Here is a 23701-nt window from a genome sequence, read left to right on the forward strand (position 1 = left end):
TCATTTATTAAAAAAAAATCCACGTGGAGTCGATATTCTTTAATAATAAATTAAAATTAAATTTAAAATTTAATGAATATACAGGATATTCAGTTATAAATAAATAAATAAATTTGCAGCATACAAAATAAGTTTCTTCAGTTTTATGTTTAAAATTATAAAATAAGCTATTTATGATGTTACAATAAGTATAAGTCCTCATATTTCGCCATAATTAAGCATGCAAATATTAAAACTTAAAAAGAATAAATGTTAAATAAGTCATTAAAATTCGAAATGTTGAATAAATAGGGGTCTCTTACCTTGGAGACGTTATCAATCTTTATACCGGGCTTAATGCCCATCGGAGAGTTCTCGAAGTACTCGCTTTCAAACTGCTTCAAATTAACCATCTCGTCGTCGTAAATTATGGTGGGATCCACTTTTTTGCCGCAGTGCTTAAAATAAAAAAAAAAAAAATTATTCATCGTCTACTCTAATGGAATTTAATGAAAATGTAAACAAACGCCATGTGGACTCGGTATAGAATGGACCACCCCTTCCTTTCCCATGGGTGTCGTAAGAGGCGACTAAGGGAATTTAATAGTCCTCTGATGTACGCTATCGTCGAGTTAGAAACATTTTTAACCGACTTCAAAAAAGGACGACATTTTAAATTCGGTTCGATTTTTTGTTCTTTCTTACCTAATTTTAACAAAATCAGATCAGTAGTTCAGTTTTTAAATCGAAAAGTTTGTTCTGTCAAATCTTTTTTGTCCAAGAAAATCTTACTTTTTTTAAAATAATGTAATGTATCTTCTTGTATTCTTCATCACCATATTTAAAAATGATAGAATTTTCATCGTATCTCAGATCAAATTGATTATTCAAAAAATGGTCTTCTCTCCTTTACCAAACCCCTCTTTATCCAAAAATTGACTGGAAGAGATAGCGATAAGGCCGCCATTGTTTTCTCATTGTCATTATTTCTTATAATTGTTTGTATTTATAATAAGTTTGCTATCGTAATCTTTTGGAGTAGTCATAGTAATTTTTGCAGTGTTACCTTGAATATGAAATTCCATGGTTTCGCGTGTCCATATTTTCCGGGCAACACATGATTTAAGTACCAGGCCAACGCAAAGAATATAAAGCATTGGAGGATCATCAAGAGGAAACCAACAAATACAGGGGCGCTGTGGATGCTGTGTGAGCTCATCATAGTACTTAATGTCACGCCCTGGCCTGCAAAACAAAAAAAAAAAATTGATACAATTTATAAAAATGCCTGTAATCCCATGTTGCCGTGTGGTCCCGCCATAGAATGAGCCACTCCTTTCTTTGCCAGGAGTGCCGTAAGAGGCGACTAAGGGAACTTAACGGTCGAGAAATGGACAGCAGCGTATCTCTTAAAATATCACCAAAACTGCCAAGCGAGGCGACTGGCAAAACATTCCTTATGAGGGTTTTATGTTCCGCAATGGACAGTTAACGGCTGATATCATAATGATTATAATTCTCTGTGGCCTGTGACATAATAGTTCTACTAAACTATTAAATTTAAATGTAAATTTCAGAAATAAGTTCAGACAACAATCGAACAATCTTCCTTCAACTCTCTTCAAATCTATCTTTCGTAACGCATTGGGCATCCGTGCAAGCACGTTGCTTTTCGTAAACAAGATCCTGGATTCGAATTTCAATCCGTCAATTTAAGAAAAGAATTGCCTCAGATCGGGTGTTCTGCGTTGCAGCTTGGTGTTTCTTGCCGGGTTTTTTTTTTTTCAAAGACACTTTATGTTTAAAAGATCCTAGCTTAAGGACTAGGTGAATGGTGACTCACCAAAAGCTTCCAGTTTGCCCAATTCCTCCCAGAACCAGTAACAGGGCATGTGCGGCAGGAGTCCTGTGATCCACAATAACCGCCAGTCCATGGTCAGGTTGCTGAGCAGCCGCGAAGGTATCCAGAGCACCACGTACGTAAAGACAGCCACGGTGACCACATATTGACCTGTGGAGGAAATAGATATTTTTTTAAATTAACTGGCAAATATGACATTTAAAGTGCATCGCTGAAAGAAATAAAGGCTATCTTAAAAATCGAGTTTGAGAACGGTTTCGAAAATTGGAAAGAGCTTTTTGAGTTTTATATTATACTTTTTCATATTCTTTTTGGCATTTTTTTTACAGGTGCTAGTGCTAAGTTTTGTTGTTTCCAGTCACACGTTTCGTCCTAGTTCACTCTAGTCGCCACGCTTGGCAGCCGGATTGGCAATCGCAGTTAGGCTTTAGAGATGTTTTAAGAGGGACGTTGCGGCCCATCCCTAGCCTTCCCTTAGTCGTTTATTTACAGGGTACAGAGGAATAACATCTGAGTCCTCAGGAATGGCAACGCAGGGGGGTATCATGAGCGAAACAGTATACTCTGTTATGTTCATTGTATTGCTCATGTCTATAGGCGACGGTTACCACTTTCCATCAGGTGGGCTGTCAGCTTGTTTGCCATTCTAAGTTGTATAAAAAAAAAGTTGCCTCTCACGACACTCACAGAAAAGGAAGGGATGGCCTATTCTACGCCGGGACCACACAGCGCACCCACCATTGCATACTGTTAGCATAAGCAGGTGCATTAAAAAAATATAATAGAACTTACTATTTCTCGCGATGTATGAAGCGGCGAACGCCATCGCAATCACGGTGAAGAAGTGCAGTAGTAACGCGAGGTAGATGAGCAGGAAGGTGGAATGCGCCACGTACGGGTTGGGGGTTGTGGTCAGTACTATGGTGCCGATGAAGGAGTAGGCCAGGCCCCCGGGCAATGTGAAGATAATGTGAGATATCCCGAGGAGGTAAGACGATACGCCTATCATTTTCATTAATTCCTGCAATAAAATAAGGACCTTAGTAGAGACAATGCTTTCAGGGAGTGGGGGAGTGGGGGGGGGGCGCTCACTAACTAGTTAAGATTATATGGAGAGGAGCGGAAACTTCAAATTGGAGTGTGGATTTAAAACAGTATACATATTGGAGTTAACTTCAAGAAATATAAATTTTCTCATTTTATTATTTGTTATTCATCATCATCATCATTATTATCATCATATCAGTCCTTTACCGTCCACTGCTGAACATAAGCCTCCCCCTAAAGGGTTTTGCCAGTAGTTGCCACACTTGGCAGGCGAATTGACAACCGCAGTCAGGCTTTAGAGATGTTTTAAGAGAGACGCTACTGCCCATCCCTCGCTGTCCCTTAGTCGTCTTTTACGACACCCACAGGTAAGGAAGCATATTTTTAAAGCAATTGTGTTACACGAATAAATAAAAAAAAAATGAAGAATATGGCCTATTCTATGCCGGGACTACACGGCCAATAAATTAACTATATTAAGTGTTTATTTTTTTTATTTATTCGTGTAACACAATTGCTTTAAAAGTATGCTAACGATTTAGAATTCAGTTTGCAATATTGTATTTTTTATACATTTGTTCTGTTTGAATACTTGTTTGTGTCCTGCTTTGTAGGGGCAGTTAATTCACTCACTTGTATGCCGGATATCCTTTCTTCGACGAGCCTGGAGATGAGGAAGACAAAGACGAGCACCAGCGACACAAAACATGTTATGGTCAGTATTGTGCATATGAGCTCTATGTACTCGTTGCCTTCGTCGCTCACGAACGGGAACTCTTGCATGGTGATAGTCTGACACAAAAAGAGACGTATTCCATAATTTAGATTTACCAGAGGGCAGTGTTGCCCGACTAGGTATTTTTTACATAATTTTTGGTAAAAACTTTTGTCTTTAAAAAAGAGAAATTTTGTTGGCATTGTTGGAGAATTTTTGGAGAAGATTTTTCGAACGCAACAGTTGTTATTTGTCTAAACGTAGTCAAACCGGACAAAAGTTTGTGATTGAGTAAAATTAAAGCAGATCGTATAAATACGGAGAAAACGTTTATGAATCTAGGGCTAAATAACAAAAAAATGGATCTGGCAACACTGTTAGGGAAAGAGGTTGTTGTGAGTACACTGAAAGGCGATAAGAACGTTCTAATATCAAATTCTGAGAACGGCTACATTTATTGATAAATTTTCGATATCACAGTACAAAATGATTAAGTAGAATATAGTTGAAGTACACTCAATAGGTCTAAATTACTAATGTTAAATTCAATTAGGAACTTTAAGAAAGGCAATTTTTCCCTTAAAAAATTACCAGTCCTGTTGCTAGCAATATACCCTCCTGTCAGGTTTGGAAACCAACGTGCAAAGTTCCTGGTGTACTCATCACGATGGGATAATTGATCTACCTTTTCATCTTCACCTACCGTCCCTCACTGGTGCCCCGACAGCGTATACCGTTAACGCGGACAGCATTACCAATCTATTGTATTCCAATAAAAAAAGTACGTATACCTTTCATAGTGATTGGTTAAACCTTTAAGGCGATATGACGTAAAAAAAGAACTTAAACATTTATAATATTAGTAAGGATACATTAACTGCTTTTTATTTATAACTTCATTCGAGTAATCGGAATGTTTGACCGCGATAAAAATAGCCTATGACTGTGTTTCTCTAAACCAAATGCCCCACATACGTAAATACCGCGGGGAATTCTCGTATTTTATTATGTGAACAAAGAGACTACAATATATCATATTGTAGTCTCTTATCTCTCTCTCTCAGTAATCAATATTATTTGGATTGGTTGTTTTTTTAAAAGATGGGGTTTCCCCTACTGCCTAAAGGTTTCTTCACACGACACGGCCAGTATCTTTTAAATTTTTTATTACAAATATAATTTGGGATTCTTTATATTGTGACAATGTTTAAATTTTATTTCTTCTAGGATTCAGATAGCAATTTATAAAACAGAAAAAAAAAACATGAGGACTATAGACATAAATACTATAGTTATATAATAAAGTTGTTATTAAACGTATGTACATGGAAGTTTGTTTAAAAAAAATGATATAGGATTAGGAAACCATCCTGAACAATTCTCGTTGAATTCGTCACGATGGGCTAACTGACCTGCTTCATCCTCACCTATCATCTTTCACTGGTACTCCGCCGGTGTATACCGATAGCGCGGGTGGGGTTACCATTCCATTATCACCCATTAAAAAATCCCCGTCCCGTCCCATACTCTAGTTACCGAACAAAATCGCGTATAAAAACTAGTCTTCACCGGATGGAATCAATATTTAGATATCTGTAGTGTAAGTAATTTCGTAATGTTTTTCAAAAATATACCTTATATAAAATAAAATAAGCATCAGAACACTATAAAAAAGTAAGAATGAAAGTACACTGATAATCTTATCTATTAGTGTTGTTTACAAGATATATACACTATCAGTTTTAGATAGAGAAGGATTATTAAGTTTATTCGATTATTAAGCGACTACAAAAAGATGTTTCCTAATTAGCTAAATTTTTTTTGTGTAATATAACACAATTGTGTACAATTACGCCGCTAACTTTCGATTCGATTCGATTCGATCGAATCGATTTTTACAGTTCCATTTGAAATCGATAAGATGTATGCTTTATTTTCAAACCGACTTCAAAAAGGAGGTTCTCACTACGGATGTATTTTATGTATGTTTTTTTAATAGGTGATAATAGAATGGTAACCCCGCCTGCGCTATCGGTATACGCTAGCGGGGCACTAGTGAGTGATAATAGGTGAGGATGAAAGCAGGTTAGTTAGCCCACCGTGACGAATCCCACTTGAATTAACCACGATGGTTTCCAGGGAAACCGCGTGGAGGTTGACGTGATAGGGTGTATTGTTAGCAATGGATCAGTTAGACCCCATTACTAACAATCCTTTTCCTCTTTTTACGTATGTTACGTAGCAGCTCCGTCAATTTAATTTTATTACATATAATAGAATATATATATATATATATATATATATATATAATAGAATTTTATCAAAACCGGTTCAGTTGTTTAATTTTTAAATCAATATAGCTAGTTTTGTCATAATTGAAATATATATATATATATATATATATATATATATATATATATATATATATATATATATATATGCTTACTAGCGGCCCGGTACGTGCTTCGCTACGTATAAAGTGAAATAATAAAAAAAAAATTAAACGTCAAATTTAATAGTGGTGTATCAGTATTTATACATGTGCATATATTAGTGTATGGAAATGTGTATGACCGCATACATCAATCAATGTATATAAAAGTGTCATTAAATAATTCATTTTTAAATCGACGTGTTTCCATCAAACAAAAGAATAAAACACCCGTATGCACCTAATATTTTTTTTCACATAAAGAAACACACATACATACATGTAATTCACTTCAACAGTTCAAAACTTAACGTTGTTTGATAATTAAATTCAAATAAAGTACTAAATAGTCCGAACAAAGCCTAAACAAAACAAACTTTGGTTTGGATAGGTGAGCCCGTTCTTGGTATTAATTTTTATGTAGTAGACACTTGGTAGTTTACTTTGAAATTATAGAAATATTTTTAAAATATGAAAATCATGTTTCAATAATTATTATATTAAACGGTTTATAAATTTTGTTCCCATTTTACAATTGGCGAATATACCGCGTACATAAAAAAAAAGTATTTATTGATCCGCAAGAAGCGACCGTCTTCGAGTGTGGACGCATCGATAAATGACTAATTGCTTCATAAATTATCTACAACAAATTCATTCGTAGATACCCTACATTGTGTTATTTTGTTTTACTTTTAAATATCGCTGATAGATGGCGTTTAAACGTGTCCATGTATGTGTCAAGTATCATCATCATGTCAACCCTTAACTGTCGACAGCTGAACACAGGCCTCCCCCATGGATTGCTAGGGTTGGTAGTAGTTGTCGCGCTTGGAGGCGGGTTGGCAATCGCAGTTAGACTTTGGTGGTGTTTTAAAAGGGACGCTGCTGCCCATTCCTCGACCATTAAGTTCTTTTAGTTGCCTCTTACGACACCCACGGGAAAGGAATTCCTTATTCCACTATAAATTCTAAATCTCAACAAATCTGCATGTGTATGGTATCGTTAGAATCCTTACATCATCCTGAACGACAACAATTTTATATATATTTTTTTTAATTACTGTTTGACAGGACAGCCATGCTTATTAATTTGTAAAGCAAAATATTCTTGCGTATTTGTCTGAACACTAGACGATTATAATTACGTATTTACTTGATATTATTGCATCATTATTTGATGCACATTTTGCAAAGAAGCAGCGTCTGCAATTCTAACAAACAAGACCAGTAATTTTGCTTTGCAAAGAAGCGGCGACTCCAATCATAATAAACTAGTAAACTCCGGACATTTCGGATCGACAATAATCGAATTTGGTACGAACAATTGTGTTACTACAGATAGATTTTGCTTCGGAACAAACAGTTTTGTGCTCTGCAATGAAAATGGTCACTTAAGTCGTCAAAAATATGTGATGTCAGCACAGGAGTAAAATATCGATTGTAAAATACATTAGTAAAATTTTACACAGCGTTACTAATCGAATACTCGACACTCGAATCGAACTATTCGGTCGATAATGAGACCGATTTAAAAATTGGCATACTTGTAACAAGCGTGTACGACAAACCTCTAATGTCTGCTATATTAAAAAAAAAAATCCGAAAGATAATTTCATGAGCAATATAATTCTAGGAAACATTACCGTAATCACTGTAGATACAATACAAATACCTAAGCAATGTATTAAAGAATTCGTAGATATGTCCTTTGCATACCTTTTTTATATTTTTATATATCACCTTACAGTTGTATCGTGTAGGTACGAACATTCATATATTGCAGCGAAATTACAGAGTACGGAGGCATTGTACCTCAATCTTCAGGATTGGCAATGCATGATGAATACCACAGGTGTAACAACGTATTCTGTGATGGCCATGGTGCCATTCATGTTGTTTAGCCCTTTTATCATCTACAAATATTTCATAATTGTTCACCCATGAACAGCCATTAGTTTAGTAATCCAAGTAGTCGAAAAAAAAAGTAATATCCAGAGAAAGGGATTAGCAATGAGAATGAATGACCCTATCGCAAGCGATTATAAAGACCGCGCGGAGGTCGACCTGATAAGATACCCTGTCAGGTGCTCCCCGAAAACTATCATAGTTAATTCCTGGTGGGGGAAAGGGATTGTTAGTAATGGGGAGGGTAGTCCCCATTGCTATTAATACACCCTATCAGGTCGACTTCCACGCGGTTCCCCTGGAAATTATCGTGGCTAATTTATCGTTGAATTCGTCACCGTGGGCTAACTGACCTGCTTTTTCATCTTCACCAATCATCTGTTACTGGCCTACTGTACTTAGCCAGCGTATACTGCTAGCTCAGGCGGGGTTACTAATTCATTATCATCCATTAAAAAAAAAATTATTCCTAGTGAATTCATTACGATATGCTCACCTGAATTCATTTATCATCCTTCACTTGTGCCCCGCCAATATATACGAATAATGCAATTGCATTTGCATGTACGGGGTTGCCATTCCATTTTTTCCAATAAGAAAAAAAAAATAGTATAATTACCTGATTGACAGTGTCGCCAGTACGCATTTCTAAATAGCTCTTGTCGATTGCCCATTGCAACTTGGCGAAGGACTCGTAAACAGTACCTGAAGAATGCAAATAAATTAATGAAATACGAATCATATCCATTCCTACGTATGGAGACGGGTTAATACAATGTTTTGTATCGTGAGTGACGTCACTAAAAATAATTAAATTAAAACAAAGAATAAATCAATATCCTGTATATTGATTTTGATTTGATTGGAATCGAAATTGTTAACATGCTCTGATAGAAGTATTCTACAAGCGAACAGAGTGAGGGAGGGACTTTGTACAAAAGTCGTTTGCTTGTCAACTTGGGACACCTCTGTCCCATTCGTGTTTCTACCGTCAAACAGTTGTATTTACATGATTATATTTCGGTTTGAAATCTCTGGTGCCCCGCCGGTGTATACCGATAGCGCGGGTGGGGTTACCATTCCATTATCATCCATTAAAAAATATATATAGATATCGGATCGGTATCAGATCGGTACCCATGCCTACTTCCATATTAATTAATTAATTTATTTGTTAACACGTCTTCTTTAGCTGTTGAGTTAGTATGAGAGACACAATTTTTTTTTTTTTGTTGTATTTTAATTTTTCAGTGACAAAATTACTGTCCTATTAGGTTTTATACTATAGGTGGATTTCTTAGCTTTATGGTACTAAGCTGTTAGAGCGCTATAAAGTAACAAAGAAACAAACTCATTTTCATAATATTTATGTTATTACTAAGAAATAATAATTACTTTAGATTTAGATATAGAAAAAAAAAACATGATAGTGTAGATACACTGTCATATTTTTATGTTACATTCTTAGGTAACTTTGCTTGTCGCAATACAATCATACATAATCATTCATCATCTACCATTTTAGGTCTTTTTCCTTATATCCATCCATTTTTATAATCAAAATTCAATCTTTTTGTATATGTGGTGCTATCGGACTTCCTCTCATATATTAATTGTTTTTATTAACAAAGAAAATATTATGATTATCTATTATCTAACATATAATTAATTTATATGAAAATTAAAATTGATATGTTATATAAATTTTTGTAAATTCATGCTTAATTTTTAGCATTTTTTATAATATTATTTTATCTAAAAACTCCCAAGGTTGATTGATAAATAATTTTATTACAATATATATTTATCTGTAGTTTTGAATTGTAGATACAGAACAAAAAGGCAATTGCAAAAAATTATTATTATATACATACGTTCAAATGAAAAATAAAAAAAAACTAAGTTTTTTTTTTCACCGTCTAAAGAGTTGTCGTTGAAGAGATAAAGGCGACATTAGTGTTTACGTCCCCTAATCGTAGCGACGTTCGCCGTAAAGTAACCTATGCCCTTATCCATTCTTCTCGGCTCTTACTCATGTCTTCGTAAAAACTCTAACACCTTTCTATTTTTGATCAGTTAAAATCGAATTCAATTAAACAATAGCTAAATCATTAGGTGACACTAGTCTAAAGTACACGGGACTAAATCATAGAGAGTACTGGACGAAGGTGTTTCGATTGACCCACTCACATTCGAAATCAGCCTGTCAAGGAGACATTATCTACAATACAGCCTTGTCTGAATGATAGAGATCAATTTAAAACAAAGGCATTTTTTTTAAATGATGCCAATTTTAATCTCATTTTTTATATCATTATTGCTATAGTATACTTTATATTTACTGGAAAATAGCAACGAAAATAGATCAAGCAGGTTTTTTTTTATACAACTTAGAATGGCAAACAAGCTGACGGCCCACCTGATGGAAAGTGGTAACCGTCGCCTATAGACATGAGCAGTACCATGGACATAACAGAGTATACTGTTTCGCCCATGATACCCCCCATGCGTTGCCATTCCTGAGGACTCAGGTGTTATTCCTCTGTACCCTGTAAATTCACGCCATATCCCACCCTTCAAACCGAATCACAGCCATGCAACCACAACTGCTTCACGGTAGAAACACGAATGGGACAGAGGTACTCAAGCAATCGACTTTTGTACAAAGTCTCCCTCCGGACTGGTCTGTATAAAGCCTTTTAATAATTGGCAAGCGAATCCATCGATGGAATCGTCATTTCTAACGAGACCGTGGTAAAGAATGAGCTAGCGATGTTCGATGTCTCATTCCCACCTATGGACCCGCTAGCGTTAACGATTCTAGATTTATTTATTTATTCATCAGTACAAATATGTGTACATGGCGGACTTAATGTTAAAAGCATTCTCTCCCAGTCAACCATAGGGAAGTGTCAGAATACTCGAATGCGGCACTAGCAATTATTGATATACATACATACTAAAATTCCATATATAAACGAATAAATATATATAAATAACAAATATACTTATACATATATGACATATACTATATTATACACGAAATTGAGAATAATATAAAGTACTAAATAAAGATGGATTGGTTTGAAATTTCTTTTGGTTGCGAGTTGACCTATCGTAATGGATGGTTTCCAAAAACAACCGCGTGTAGGTCGACTTGACAGGGCAACGGGGACTAACCACTTCATTACGGGGGAAGGAACTATTGGTAATGAGGATCTATCAGGTCGACCTCTACGCGGTTCCCCCTGGAAAATATCTTAATTAATTGTGGAAAATTCGTCACCAATGAGTTAACTGACCCACTTTCATTCTCGTCTATCATCCCTCACTGGTGCCCCGCAAGCGAGGGAACCATTCCTTAATTATTCAGTAAAAACCTCATTACTAACAAATTGTTTTCTTTTGTTCTGATTTTTTATACATTATTTAAAATTTTAATAATGGTTAAATTATTATAAAATATTGTATAGAACTATCTATTTATATATATATTTTTATAGGTGATAATGAAATAGTAACCCCACCCGCGCTATCGGTGGCGGGTTACTGGTGGGGCACCAGTGAAGGGTGATCGATGAGAATAAAAACAGGCCAGTTAGCCCATCATGATGATTCATCTGGAATTAATCATGATAGTTTCCAGGGAGAACCGCGAGGAGGTCGACCTGATTGGGTATATTGCTAGCAATGGGATTCTCAGTCTCCATTACTAACAATCACTTTCCCCTCTATTTATATATATTATCGCCTACAAACTTGTTTACCTAATTAATTATGTACACTGAGATGCGAATATTTGCATTGTACACACACATTCATATTACCTATACTAATTTATAGCTCAAATTATCACTTTAAGACCAAAGGTCTTGATCGAAGAGGTTGCGAACGAGCGAATGTTGTGGAGCAAAATCTATATAATTATTTTATACATAAATTAACTTAACTTTATGGAGACTCATTATCATACATGGTTTCTTTCATACATGCACTGTATATTACTTGCATACACCCAACTCTAACTCGCCTACCTCGCTTTGGAATCAAAATTTTTGTTTGTATAAATAAAATCCGTTATTGGCTGTATTCATAAGAGACTTAGCATGTAAGTTATTTTTTAAGAGCTGTGGATTTTTGTATAAAATACAAATAAAAATAAAACACTTTAAAAATAAAGGATGCCAACAATTTTTAATTGACCATGTATATATAAAATGTTAATAGAAGATGACATGACATGGAAGAAGTCTGTTGGGATGGGATGGGATGAAAATGGAAGCGTAACCACGCCTGCACTATTGGTAACTGCTGCCGAATTAGAAAAAGCCGGTAAAGTGCGACTCGGATTCGCGCAACAAGAATTCCGTGCAAAATTATCAAGTTTAATTTTTTTTTATGTGAAATAACTACAAATCGGCGCTGGACGCACATCAGTCCAGCAAAAGCTGAGTTTGTACCTATTGCCAGGCATACGAATACTACATAAGGTTTTATTAAGGATTTATTTATTTATTATATATGTACATTATAATTTATGTACCATATTTGTAAAGAATGGTAATAAATTTATTATTATTAAATTTACGGTTATCAGGTTTTTCATTTACTTGTGTGACATGGTATTGCTTCTTATCAAATTTCATGATTCTAAGTATCCAGGAAGTACCCTATAGGTTTTGATTCCCTTTGCGAATGTCAAAATTTGCGATACCAATGGAACATAAACGGCCGTATCTTTCAATTGCGTCGATTTAGAAGCTTGATTTTTTCACTGCTTTAAGAGATCACAGACTTGAGTATATGATATTAATTTCAACTTGATACCTCCACGCATTTCTAAGAAAAAGGGGTTTTGACAGACGGACGGACAGACAACGAAATGATCCTATAAGGAATCCGTCTTTTCCTTTGGAGGCACGGAACCCTAAAGAATAGTCTGTCAATCGCACTCGATCACTCGAGGCAATGACCTTCCAACCCACAACGACAGGACGTCGCGTCGCATAAAATGGCTCCTCCTGTCCGGTCGATATACATATAAATAATTAATTGATGTGTACGCAGTCTAAAGAGGTAGTAAATACCCCCCCCCCCCCCCCAATAGGGGAAGCTCATGTTCAACAATGGACAGTTAACGGTTGTAGAAATTATAAGGAGAGAAAGTTCGTGAGTTAAAAAGAAACAAATTCGGTAGGTCTGTCTAAAGACTATTTTATTACACGGGCCAAGCCTTTTGTATCTATTCCATCTATGGCGGTGTTTTCCAACGTGGGCAATTAAAAAATGGACTCCAAGCGATTTTAACCCTTTTGCTCTGGACCATTTAAACGCAATGCTATGACTTATTTTTCATCACGCTACGATCAATGGGAGCAGAGCTGTGAAGGGAAATGTTAGAAAAACGGGAGAAGTTACTCAATTTTCAAGCTTCCGTCGCGTGTGCAGCCTTAATAGCCACTTTTTAAAATGTAAAAGTCTACCCGTGCGAAGCCAGGACAGGCCGCTAGTATAGAAATAAAATTTTCATTTATTGAGATGTTTTATATAAAAAAGAATATATATATGGTACATGTATATACATATCTGAGCGCGATGGTCACGCGAGTTCAGTGCTATCCCTCATTTCAAAAAATGCCCAACGTATAAATCGTCATAGTCGTAGAATTTTGCCGGATCTTTATATGTAATATTTGTCAGATCCGTCAGTATTCTATGAATATGACGAAATGTAAATATTATTACTAAAGTATCAAGAATACAATATCATCAACCCAATTTCATGATAGATAGGTGGTTAGTGGTTGCGTTGATAAAAACAAAAATGAGGTTAGATTATCAGTGATAAAAACAGCAAGCTTGTTTTGTTCCAGTTTGTTAAAAATGTTTTATCTATAGATTTTTTATTTTTATTTTAATATTGCATCTGGAATCAACAGTTTATATCCAGAATAAATAAAAATATTATATTTATTACTGTATATACATACATGGATAAACGACTAAACGCCTCATTACGAATCTATTTGCTAGTATGTTATGAAAGCTATTGATGATTGCAAAAAATCCAACTGAACATCGACCGAAGTAGGTTTAGCTACTTTTATCAATCTTGTAAAATTTTACGCGATTTATTTTTTTATACAACTTAGAATGGCAAACAAGCTGAGGGCCCACCTGATGGAAAGTGGTAACCGTCGCCTATAGACATGAGCAGTATCATGGACATAACAGACTATACTGTTTCGTCCATGATACCCCCCATGCGTTGCCAAGACAGGACAGACAGAGGTACTCAAGCAAACTACTTTTGTATAATGTCTCTAGATTTAAGCCATGAACTAGATAAAGGACGCCAAATCGATGCTATATACACTGACTTTAGCAGCGCTTTTGATAGAGTTAATTATGATATTCTACTGAAGAAGTTAAAATATTGCGGTTTTAATGGGAGACTGTTAAATTGGTTTGAGTCATATCTCAAAAACAGGACTTTAAATGTAGCAGTCAAGGGATATGTGTCAGAAAGTTATCATGCTCTGATAGGAATACCACAGGGCTCCCATCTAGGACCGATATTCTTCTCTTTATTTATAGATGACATAACTACTGAAATCAAGCACTGCAAATGCTTATTATTCACAGACGATTTAAAGCTTTATAGAGTAGTTGAATCATTGGATGATATGGCATTAATACAAAGCGATCTGATTAGGATGGAGTGTTGGTGTAAGCGCAATTGCATGTTATTTAACATCGACAAGTGCAACCACATAAAGTACACCAGAAAGAGAAAACCCCTTCAGACCTATTATAATATTGGTGATAAAGTGCTAGGAGAGGTAAACGAGGTCAAGGATTTGGGTGTATCAATGGACAGTCAATTAACGTTTACATCCCATATTGAATCTGCGTTACGGAAATCGACTCGAATGTTAGGCTTCGTAAAACGCAGTTCCAGGGGATTTAAAGCAAAAACTAAAATTAGCTTATACAACTCTTTAGTCCGAAGTCGGCTAAAGTACTGCAGTGTAGTTTGGAGTCCGTTCTACTCGTGTCATTCATAGCGAATAGAAAGTGTACAGCGTCCTTTTACTAGGCACCTGGCTTGGTTTGCACAGAACATATCGCACAGAGGCCCGTACAACCAGCGTCTTAAATTCTTCACTATGCAGACCCTGTTTGATAGTCGCCGCCTGCATGATTTGGTATTTCTCCATAAGATTACGCATCATGATATGGATGGTCCTGAGCTTTTGAGTGAAATTAAATATGTAGTTCCTCACAGTATTCCATCAATAAGATATTTTATGTGCCACTGTGCAAAACTAATTTAGGATTGAGTGCTCCGCTTGCAAGAATATGCAATAACTATAATCATATATGCGGTTTAAATCCAGATATAGACGTAAGCCATGACTCGTTGGCAGTGTTTCGCGGTAAGATACTGAAGACCATGTAGATTTGATGATATTGTCCAGTCTTGTTTTATATTTAATTGAATTATGTAATAAAGAATATGTAATTGTAAATTTAATTTATTATATTAATTATATTATGACATTTATATGCATGTAATCTGTAGTCAATGTTGTGTACGCCTGCTATAGGTATGCATATCAGCATACTACACAAAAAAAAATATTTAATTAATGTATAATATGTATACTGTTGGTGTGCCTAATTCGAAATAAATAAAATAAAGTCTCCCTCTGGTGATAGAGACTAAGAGTTCCATTGCTACAACATATGGTCAAGCCATTTCCCTTAGTCGCTTTTTACGACACTTGAACTTATCGTACAGCGATAAATGCGACAAATAGGCTCTGTAGTGAATAAACTACAAGACCCTTTATGATGCAGAAGTAAATTTCTGTTTAGGTAAATATGCTTCGATATACGGAGCTAATTTATACGAGTATGACTCAAACATTAGTCACACACTATTAATACCACATGCACTGGTTAATGCATTAGGTAAATTAACTATATGAGCTCGTTAAAACAATTAAAGCAAGAACAATATGAATAGTAAATGAATAATAATTCAAAACTCTTTATTGTTCTCTTCAAAGAATTATACAGATTATAAACATGAATAATATGCCTACAAACGAAATGAAAAATTAATTAAACAAAAACAAGATAAAAAGGCAGCATTGGGTGTCCTTTTCGCCGTGTAGCATTGTTGATATGGTTGTGAATATATTTTTTAAATTCCGTATTAGCTATTCGATTGAAATTTAGAATAGTTTTAGATATAAGCAGCCCTAATTGGAAAGAAAACAATTATAAAAAAATATTTTTATTATCTTTGCTAAGGGAGAAAAAGAAGAATTAAAAAGCAAGCATACCAGTCCAAGTTGGGGTATTATATGCAAGGGCTTAATTCGAATAATTAAAAAACTATTTTTCATATATTTTTATACTGTATTGAAGTTATGACAAAAAAAAATCTGATCCTCGAAAATAGCGAAGTGAAATTACGACTTAAAAAAGGAATATGGATGTTGATGTGAGGGATGCGTGTTTATGGTATGGCTGCGTTGATAAGCCGCGTATCGATGATGTTTGTCAAGCGATGAAAATAAGCAGTCCAAGCAGCTAGCACAGTGGTTTAATGCACAGGAAGATTACACACAATACAGTCAACAACACAATAGAAAGAAGGAGTGAAAGAAGAATGATATAGTGATAGACAAGGATGAAAGTTAATAAGCACGATGTTAACATTTACAAAGCGGTGAGATATCGAGCGACACAAATAATAAACAAAGCGGTAGAATTTCGACTGTCGCGGTGAGGGGGGAAGCGCTCACGCAGTTACCTTGTCATGGCGGCTAAAAACCGGTTTTGTGCACATCTCCAATGCACAACGCGGTGTGTCGTCCGATACGACATTTTTGTCAGTTATAGAATAAATATATAATAAAGTATAAATTATGTATGTATGTGTGTTTGTGTTTATATAATTATATAATAATTATGTAGATATAAATATCTGTGAGTGGCCTATAGGAATTATTTATAATTTATTAGAATAATAAAATGGCATATCTACCTAGTACAGTTTTTGCAATATTACCAAAATATCTGCATAAACAATCTTAGTTATGCGGTCCGGTTTTAAGCACATTTTTGATCCTCATCGGTGACTCATAGTCGACCACTTATACGAGTATTTTTAATGGATGATAATGGAATGGTAACCCCACCCGCGCTATCGGTATACACCGGTGGGGGACCAATGAAGGATGATAAGTGAGGATGAAGTAGGTCAGTTAGCCCATCGTGACGAATTCAACAAGAATTGTTCACGATGGTTTTCAGGGGGAACCACGTGGAGGTCGACCTAATAAGGTATATTGCTAGCAATGGGGCTGTCAAATTCCATTGCTAACAATCCTTCCCCCCCCCTCCTTATACGACTATTAGGTCCACTGAACTAATTTGAAAGAAAGGTACAGGATATTTTATGTACCGATTCACGCGATCAAAGTCGCGAAGTACAGCTAATAGTTCGTACTATTTGGGATGGAGAAGTACATAGGCCATTATTTTATCCTGTTTACGCGGACAGTCACATGTATAAAATTTATTTAAGCCAAAGCAGCATACCTACTATTACGAATCCACACAATTTTAAATAAAAAAAAGGAGTTTATTTATTTATAATGTGTAATGTTTATAATGGGAGTTGAAATGCGACTATGTACTTTTTAGCTGATGTACATACTGTTTACATTGTAATGTTATGATGAACAAGCACCATATATATATATATATATATATATATATATATATATATATATATATATATATATATATATATATATATATATATATATATATTGCTGCACTGCTACTTTTTTTTATATATATCTACATATGTTATTGAAATAACATATATAGATATATATAAAAAAAAAATACCGTTTGATTTATGAGTAAAATAAAGATTTAGCTTTACAGGCTTAAACGACTAACTGTAAGCCTTCGCGGTATACACAGGTAGTTTTTATTCGAGACCCGCATCTACTCTCCGTACGCAAAAGTAGGCAGGGGACCCAGTGTGTGCATATTTTTTTTAATAGATGATAATGGAATGGTTACCCCATTTGCGCTAACAGGCATTTATGTATGTATATTTACATAATCATAATGTGCAGTAAGTTCTCCATTGTACGTGTTGTGATTTCTAAGTATAGCGATACGTACGTGTAAATATTTATTTGCAACAATTTTCTATTTTTTCACCGCATCATTAAATTTCTGTTTTACCAAAGGTTGTTTGGAAGAGAATGCTATATAGTATAAAATACGTATAACTATGTACTAACATAGTATATATACATATATAGGTAGTTCAATGTTATCAGAACGATTACATTGCCTCGGTGGGTTGGGCTCTATATAGCACAACAATTACTCTGTCTAGACTTACGTACCTATTCGTCCGTCATGTTTCTACCGTGAAGCAGTTGTTTACATGGCTGTGTTTCAGTTTGAAGAGTGGGATATGACAGTGAATTTACATAGTACAGAGAAATAACACCCGAGTTCTCAGGAATGGTAACGTATGGGGGGTATCATGGGCGAAACTGTATACTCTGTTATGTCCATGGTATTGCTCATGTTTATAGACGACGGTTACCACTTTGTATTAGGTGAGCCGTCAGCTTGTTTGTCAATCTAAGTTGCATAAAAAAAGCTTTTATGACCGGAACTATTAATAGCCCATGCCCTTTATCTACATCATAAATACTGTATGTTATTATCATTGTATTGTATTGTAAAAATCTTTATTGTACATAAGTCAGATTAAATACTAGTAAATGATTTAGTATACAATGGCGGACTTATCCCATAAAGGGATCTCTTACAGTCAACCTTTGAGAAGCTGAAAGAAAACTGTAGAATGTATAAGGGTAATAACCGTACAATTAAAGATAAACTAAATAATACCCAGTAAAAAAAAAAAAAAATTGAATATATAACACAATAAAAACAGCTCTATATACCTACATATGTAAATAATAAAAGTAAATTAATTATAATATAACATTAATAAATAAAAACTTATACACATACACATACATATATACACATATACACACATACATATACATATACATATATATATACATATATATACATACATACACATACATATATACACTCCTACATACACATACATGTATACATAATAAATACATATATTCACAATTGGCTCAATGAAGAGGGATTTTCAAAATAAAATTTTATGATACCTGCTTTAAAAGATTTCAGCGACTGTGCCATCTTTAAGTTATTAGGAAGTGAATTCCAGAGACGTGCAGCATGTACAGTAAATGACATGGCATAGCTTTGAGTATTAAAACAAGGCAAATCTATAATGAAGTCATTACTGCATCTCAGGCGAACATCAATTTCGCGAAATTTGAATCTTTCCTCCACTATCATAATTTTGCTCCTCCACAAAACACTATGTATACTAAATTAAATAACATTTGGTTGAGCTGTAGTATAATAATAATAATAATAACTTTATTTGCAATGATTTTGGGTATAAAACATTTGATCTTATAAGTTAAATCTACTTACGTCAAGCGTGCAAATACTAAAAATAAAAATTACAATGATTTAATTTTAATTTTTTTTGTACCATTTACACATTACGAAATTATATAATAATAAAATAAAATAATAAAATATTATAAATAAAGAAGTATTAAAAATCGACATTTGATGAATATATTTTTTGTACATACGAGGTATTAAATAAAAATATTCGACAAGTGAGGAAAAAGAGGTTGAGATATATGTATGTAAAATAGAACCTTTGTCACTGGGTTCTCGATATCCGAGTGTATTATTCGTGATATTTGGGATTGAAATGTATATAAAATGGAACCTTTAGCACTGGGTTCTCGATCTCCGAGTGTATTATTCGTGGTATTTGGGGTTGAGATGTATATAAAATGGAACTTTTGGCACTGGGTTCTCAATCTCCGAGTGTATTATTCATACTATCTGGGGTTGAGATATATGTAAAATGGAACCTTTGGCACTGGGTTCTCAATCTCCGAGTGTATTATTCATAATATCTGGGGTTGAGATATATGTAAAATGGAACCTTTGGCACTGGGTTTTCGATCTCCGAGTGTATTATTCGTGGTATTTGGGGTTAAAATGTATATAAAATGGAACTTTTGGCACTGGGTTCTCAATTTCCGAGTGTATTATTCATAAAATCTGGGGTTGAGATATATGTAAAATGGAACCTTTGGCACTGGGTTTTCGATCTCCGAGTGTATTATTCGTGATATCTGGGTAAAATAGAATAATTAATAAAAAAATTAGATAGATAGGTTTTTGAGAATATCCGAATCATCTCATATAAAGTGGAAAATATAATTTGCGTAAAATTATCAGTTTCGTGTTTTTTTTTTTTTTTTGCAGAGAAATAACATTGTATACAAGAAACAATGGAGTTAAACAAAACAATTCTAATCGACTAACCAGTGATATGAACTTCCGCAAAATGACATCTAGTTTAGTAACATACGTAATATTATTTAAAATGCTTGTATATTGTACCATTGTCTTTATTTCTAATGTTTATTTAAATTCTTTTAACCTCCTTCCACATACTTATAATTAAGATTATCTATTCCTGTCACACAACACAGCCATTTTAACATTCAACAATACAAGTACGTATATCTCGGGCTTCAAACAATAGGGGCGTATGTACGGATATCGATTTTTAAATTAATATCATAAAGAAGAAAGATATGTATATTTATTTGCACGATATACATCACAGAGCTCTCTGTCGAAGTTTCTCCAAGCGACTACAGCATGGAGTTCTTCAAAATAGGGGTAAAGAGGTTTCTTCAGGGTCGACAACGCGCGCGTAATGGCCCTGATACTGCAGACGTTCATAGGCTGCTGTAACCGCTTACCATTGTGGTGGGCCGTATGCTTGTTTGTCACCTCAGTGGTATACAAAAAATATTTATCCAATTCTATAAATTCTTTCACTTATAGAAAGCTATAATTATCAAGGCTGTATTTTATTAAAAAAAAATTGAAACAATATACGTCAATCAAAAAAGGTACCTACCTATCTGTTTGAAGCCTAGTTTTGACGTAAATAAATAATTAGTATTTTATATAATATTAGCGATCCGACCCGGTTTCGCACAGATAAGATAGAATTTTCGAAAATAATATATAGCCTATTTTACTCAGGGATAACGTTGAATTCTAATGGTTTAAGAATTTTTGAAATCGGTCCAATAGTTTTTGTGTTAATTCCTTACAAACATACAAAAAAATCTTTTTAATATTAGTATAGTTGTGTAAAAAAATATGTAACAAAGATTTATTCTCTATTATATTTTAGGATTAATATTTAAAAATAGAATTTAATGATAATAATGATTTGAAATCCGTATACTAAATAATATATGAATAGCTTCGCACGAGCAGAGCCGCGAGCAACGAGGTAGTAGAAAATAAAAATAAACATACCAAACTGCATGTGTGGGACGAAGCTCCCATCCATTGACTCGTATATATTTGTTTGAAATGGGGTTTTCATTCTTATTGTGTAGTTTAATTTCCAGGGAAAACTGCCGTTGTTCTGCAAGTAAACAATTGAATATTAATACCTATTACCAGCAAAATTAATTGTTTTTTTTTCTTTTTATTGTGACTTTTTTAAATTTCATTAGTGGTAATAAAGATTATCTATCTGTCAAATATCTATAGATATTTGTACTGCAAAGAATGAAAATAATGTTAATGGTCGACCTAATGAAAGTAACAACTGACGCCTACAGGTAGAAACAACAATATAAATATGGTGGTAGAAATATATTTATTGTGTAGTCTATGGTACCCACTAGTGGCTATTACACTATATATATACAGTTATTCTTCCATCATATGCAAAAATCCAAGTTTTTTTGAGAGTTCAGTGATAAATCCAACTCTGCCATGCACCATTCAGGGAACTATGTCGTACCTTTTACAAAATACCATAAAGCCTAAACCAAAACGTGTTGTTAGTGACGACTTATGGAACTACGACATGCTCGCACAGCAATGAAGGATGTTATGCTCGGAGTTCAGTGCATGATAAAAGGTGAAACGTGACCATCCACAGAAGAATAGAGAGTTAAAAAGATGCTAAAAAACGTCACGTGATTAATGGACGATCCCCAAGGGTTGGCAATTTTATTCTGGCTTGAGAACATCTTACACGAGAAGCCTACTCCATAAACACCACAACAATTACATTTGCATGAGTTAAGGTAGCACCCTAACTCATACAGATGTAAATATTTCATCTCATCATTCTTTACCTGAAATATGACAATAGCTTCATCATCTTTCATTCCTTTCATGTAGTTCATAATTGAAGCGTCATTTACGGCAGGATAGTAACCTCTGACACTATGTTCTGGAATAAAATATTTATGATTATCATTGGTCCATCATATGTGGTCTCCTTGGTTCTTATACTTCTGCCCGTCAGTAAAGGAAGCTGTAAGTCTTTTCTGTAAGTTATTTCTCAACTTTTAGTGGGGAAAAGTATTTTATATTAACCATACGATTCATTTGAATGGTAAGCGACATTCTTAGACTACGGTAGTCGCTTACGACCACCGTAGTCTAAGAATGTCTGTAACACCAGGAGCATTACTCGTGCGTTGCCGGCCACCATATCTCATCCATAACTTTACTAGAGGGATTTTACAAATTCTATGGATACTTCTATCCCATTAGTGTTTTGCCATCAAACTGCTGTGCTCACAGTGGCATTGACCATGGGCACTTAGAACGCTGTACGCTCACACAGCTACGTGTTAACTTGAAGGGAGGGACATGACGGTAAAGCTATCAGAAACAGTTTAGTTTTTGGGAATGGCATCATATTGTAGGAGTCACATTGTATTCTGTAATGCCCATGCATCATGCAGAATGCGTCTATAGGTAAGTTGAGAATTGTTTGAAAATTTTACAATAGCTGCCTACAATTCAATACATTACAAAATAATGAGTCTCAACCTAAACAGTTCGACCTTGTGATCACTGAACTGTGAGTATTCCAACACCATAGATTACCTCCATCCATCAACTGAATCACATAATGTGTCATTATTTCAATTATCTATTGTTGAACAAGCACAGCCTAGACTTTAGACCATGGAGTGCTCAATAAAATTATATTTTGAAAGAAATTCTCAATTCGGTTGTATGATTTGGTGTTTTTTTTTTTTTATACAACTTACAATGGCAAACAAGCTGACGACCCACCTGATGGAAAGTGGTAACCGTCGTCTATAGACATGAGCAGTACCATGGACATAACAGAGTATACTGTTTCGCCCATGATACCCCCCACGCGTTGCTTTTCCGTAGGACTCAGGTGTTATGCAAATTGTGTTTTCATTTTTATGTACCCTGTAAATTCACGCCATATCCCACTCTTCAAACCGAAACACAGCCATGCAAACACAACTGCTTCACGGTAGAAACACAAATGGGACAGAGGTACTCAAGCAATCGACTTTTGTACAAAATCTCTCTCTGGTAGGTATTAGAGGGACACTACTGCCCATTTCTTGACCTATATGTTCTCTTAGTTGCCTCTTATGATACTCACCAGAAAGGGTGGCCTATTCTGTCAGAATGGTATGGCAAATTTAAAGTCATGAGGTTAAAATAAAGAGAAAGCTGAAATATA

At 34.7% G+C, this 23701-nt stretch overlaps 1 protein-coding gene across 5 annotated transcripts in view; it reads right to left on the reverse strand.

Moving 5' to 3' along the window:
* The window catches only part of LOC113521792 (retinal-specific phospholipid-transporting ATPase ABCA4-like), a 69125-nt gene that overhangs the window by 35361 nt on the left and 10063 nt on the right, over positions 1-23701 (reverse strand). For all 5 annotated transcript variants that reach the window (XR_008253452.1, XM_052900000.1, XM_052900002.1 and 2 more), the window contains 8 exons: positions 22317-22414; positions 21481-21592; positions 8561-8646; positions 3521-3679; positions 2633-2861; positions 1823-1990; positions 1046-1224; positions 303-437 (listed from right to left, as the gene is read on the reverse strand). Coding sequence is in view for 4 of the 5 variants with exons in the window: in XM_052900000.1 (XP_052755960.1) it covers positions 303-437; positions 1046-1224; positions 1823-1990; positions 2633-2861; positions 3521-3679; positions 8561-8646; positions 21481-21592; positions 22317-22414 (1166 nt within the window). In the remaining variant the exon portion in view is untranslated. The remainder of the gene's footprint in view (positions 1-302; positions 438-1045; positions 1225-1822; positions 1991-2632; positions 2862-3520; positions 3680-8560; positions 8647-21480; positions 21593-22316; positions 22415-23701) is intronic.

The sequence above is a fragment of the Galleria mellonella genome, unplaced genomic scaffold, assembly GCF_026898425.1.
Source record: "Galleria mellonella isolate WM207_F2 unplaced genomic scaffold, CSIRO_AGI_GalMel_v1 utg63, whole genome shotgun sequence".
Lineage (NCBI taxonomy): Eukaryota > Metazoa > Arthropoda > Insecta > Lepidoptera > Pyralidae > Galleria > Galleria mellonella.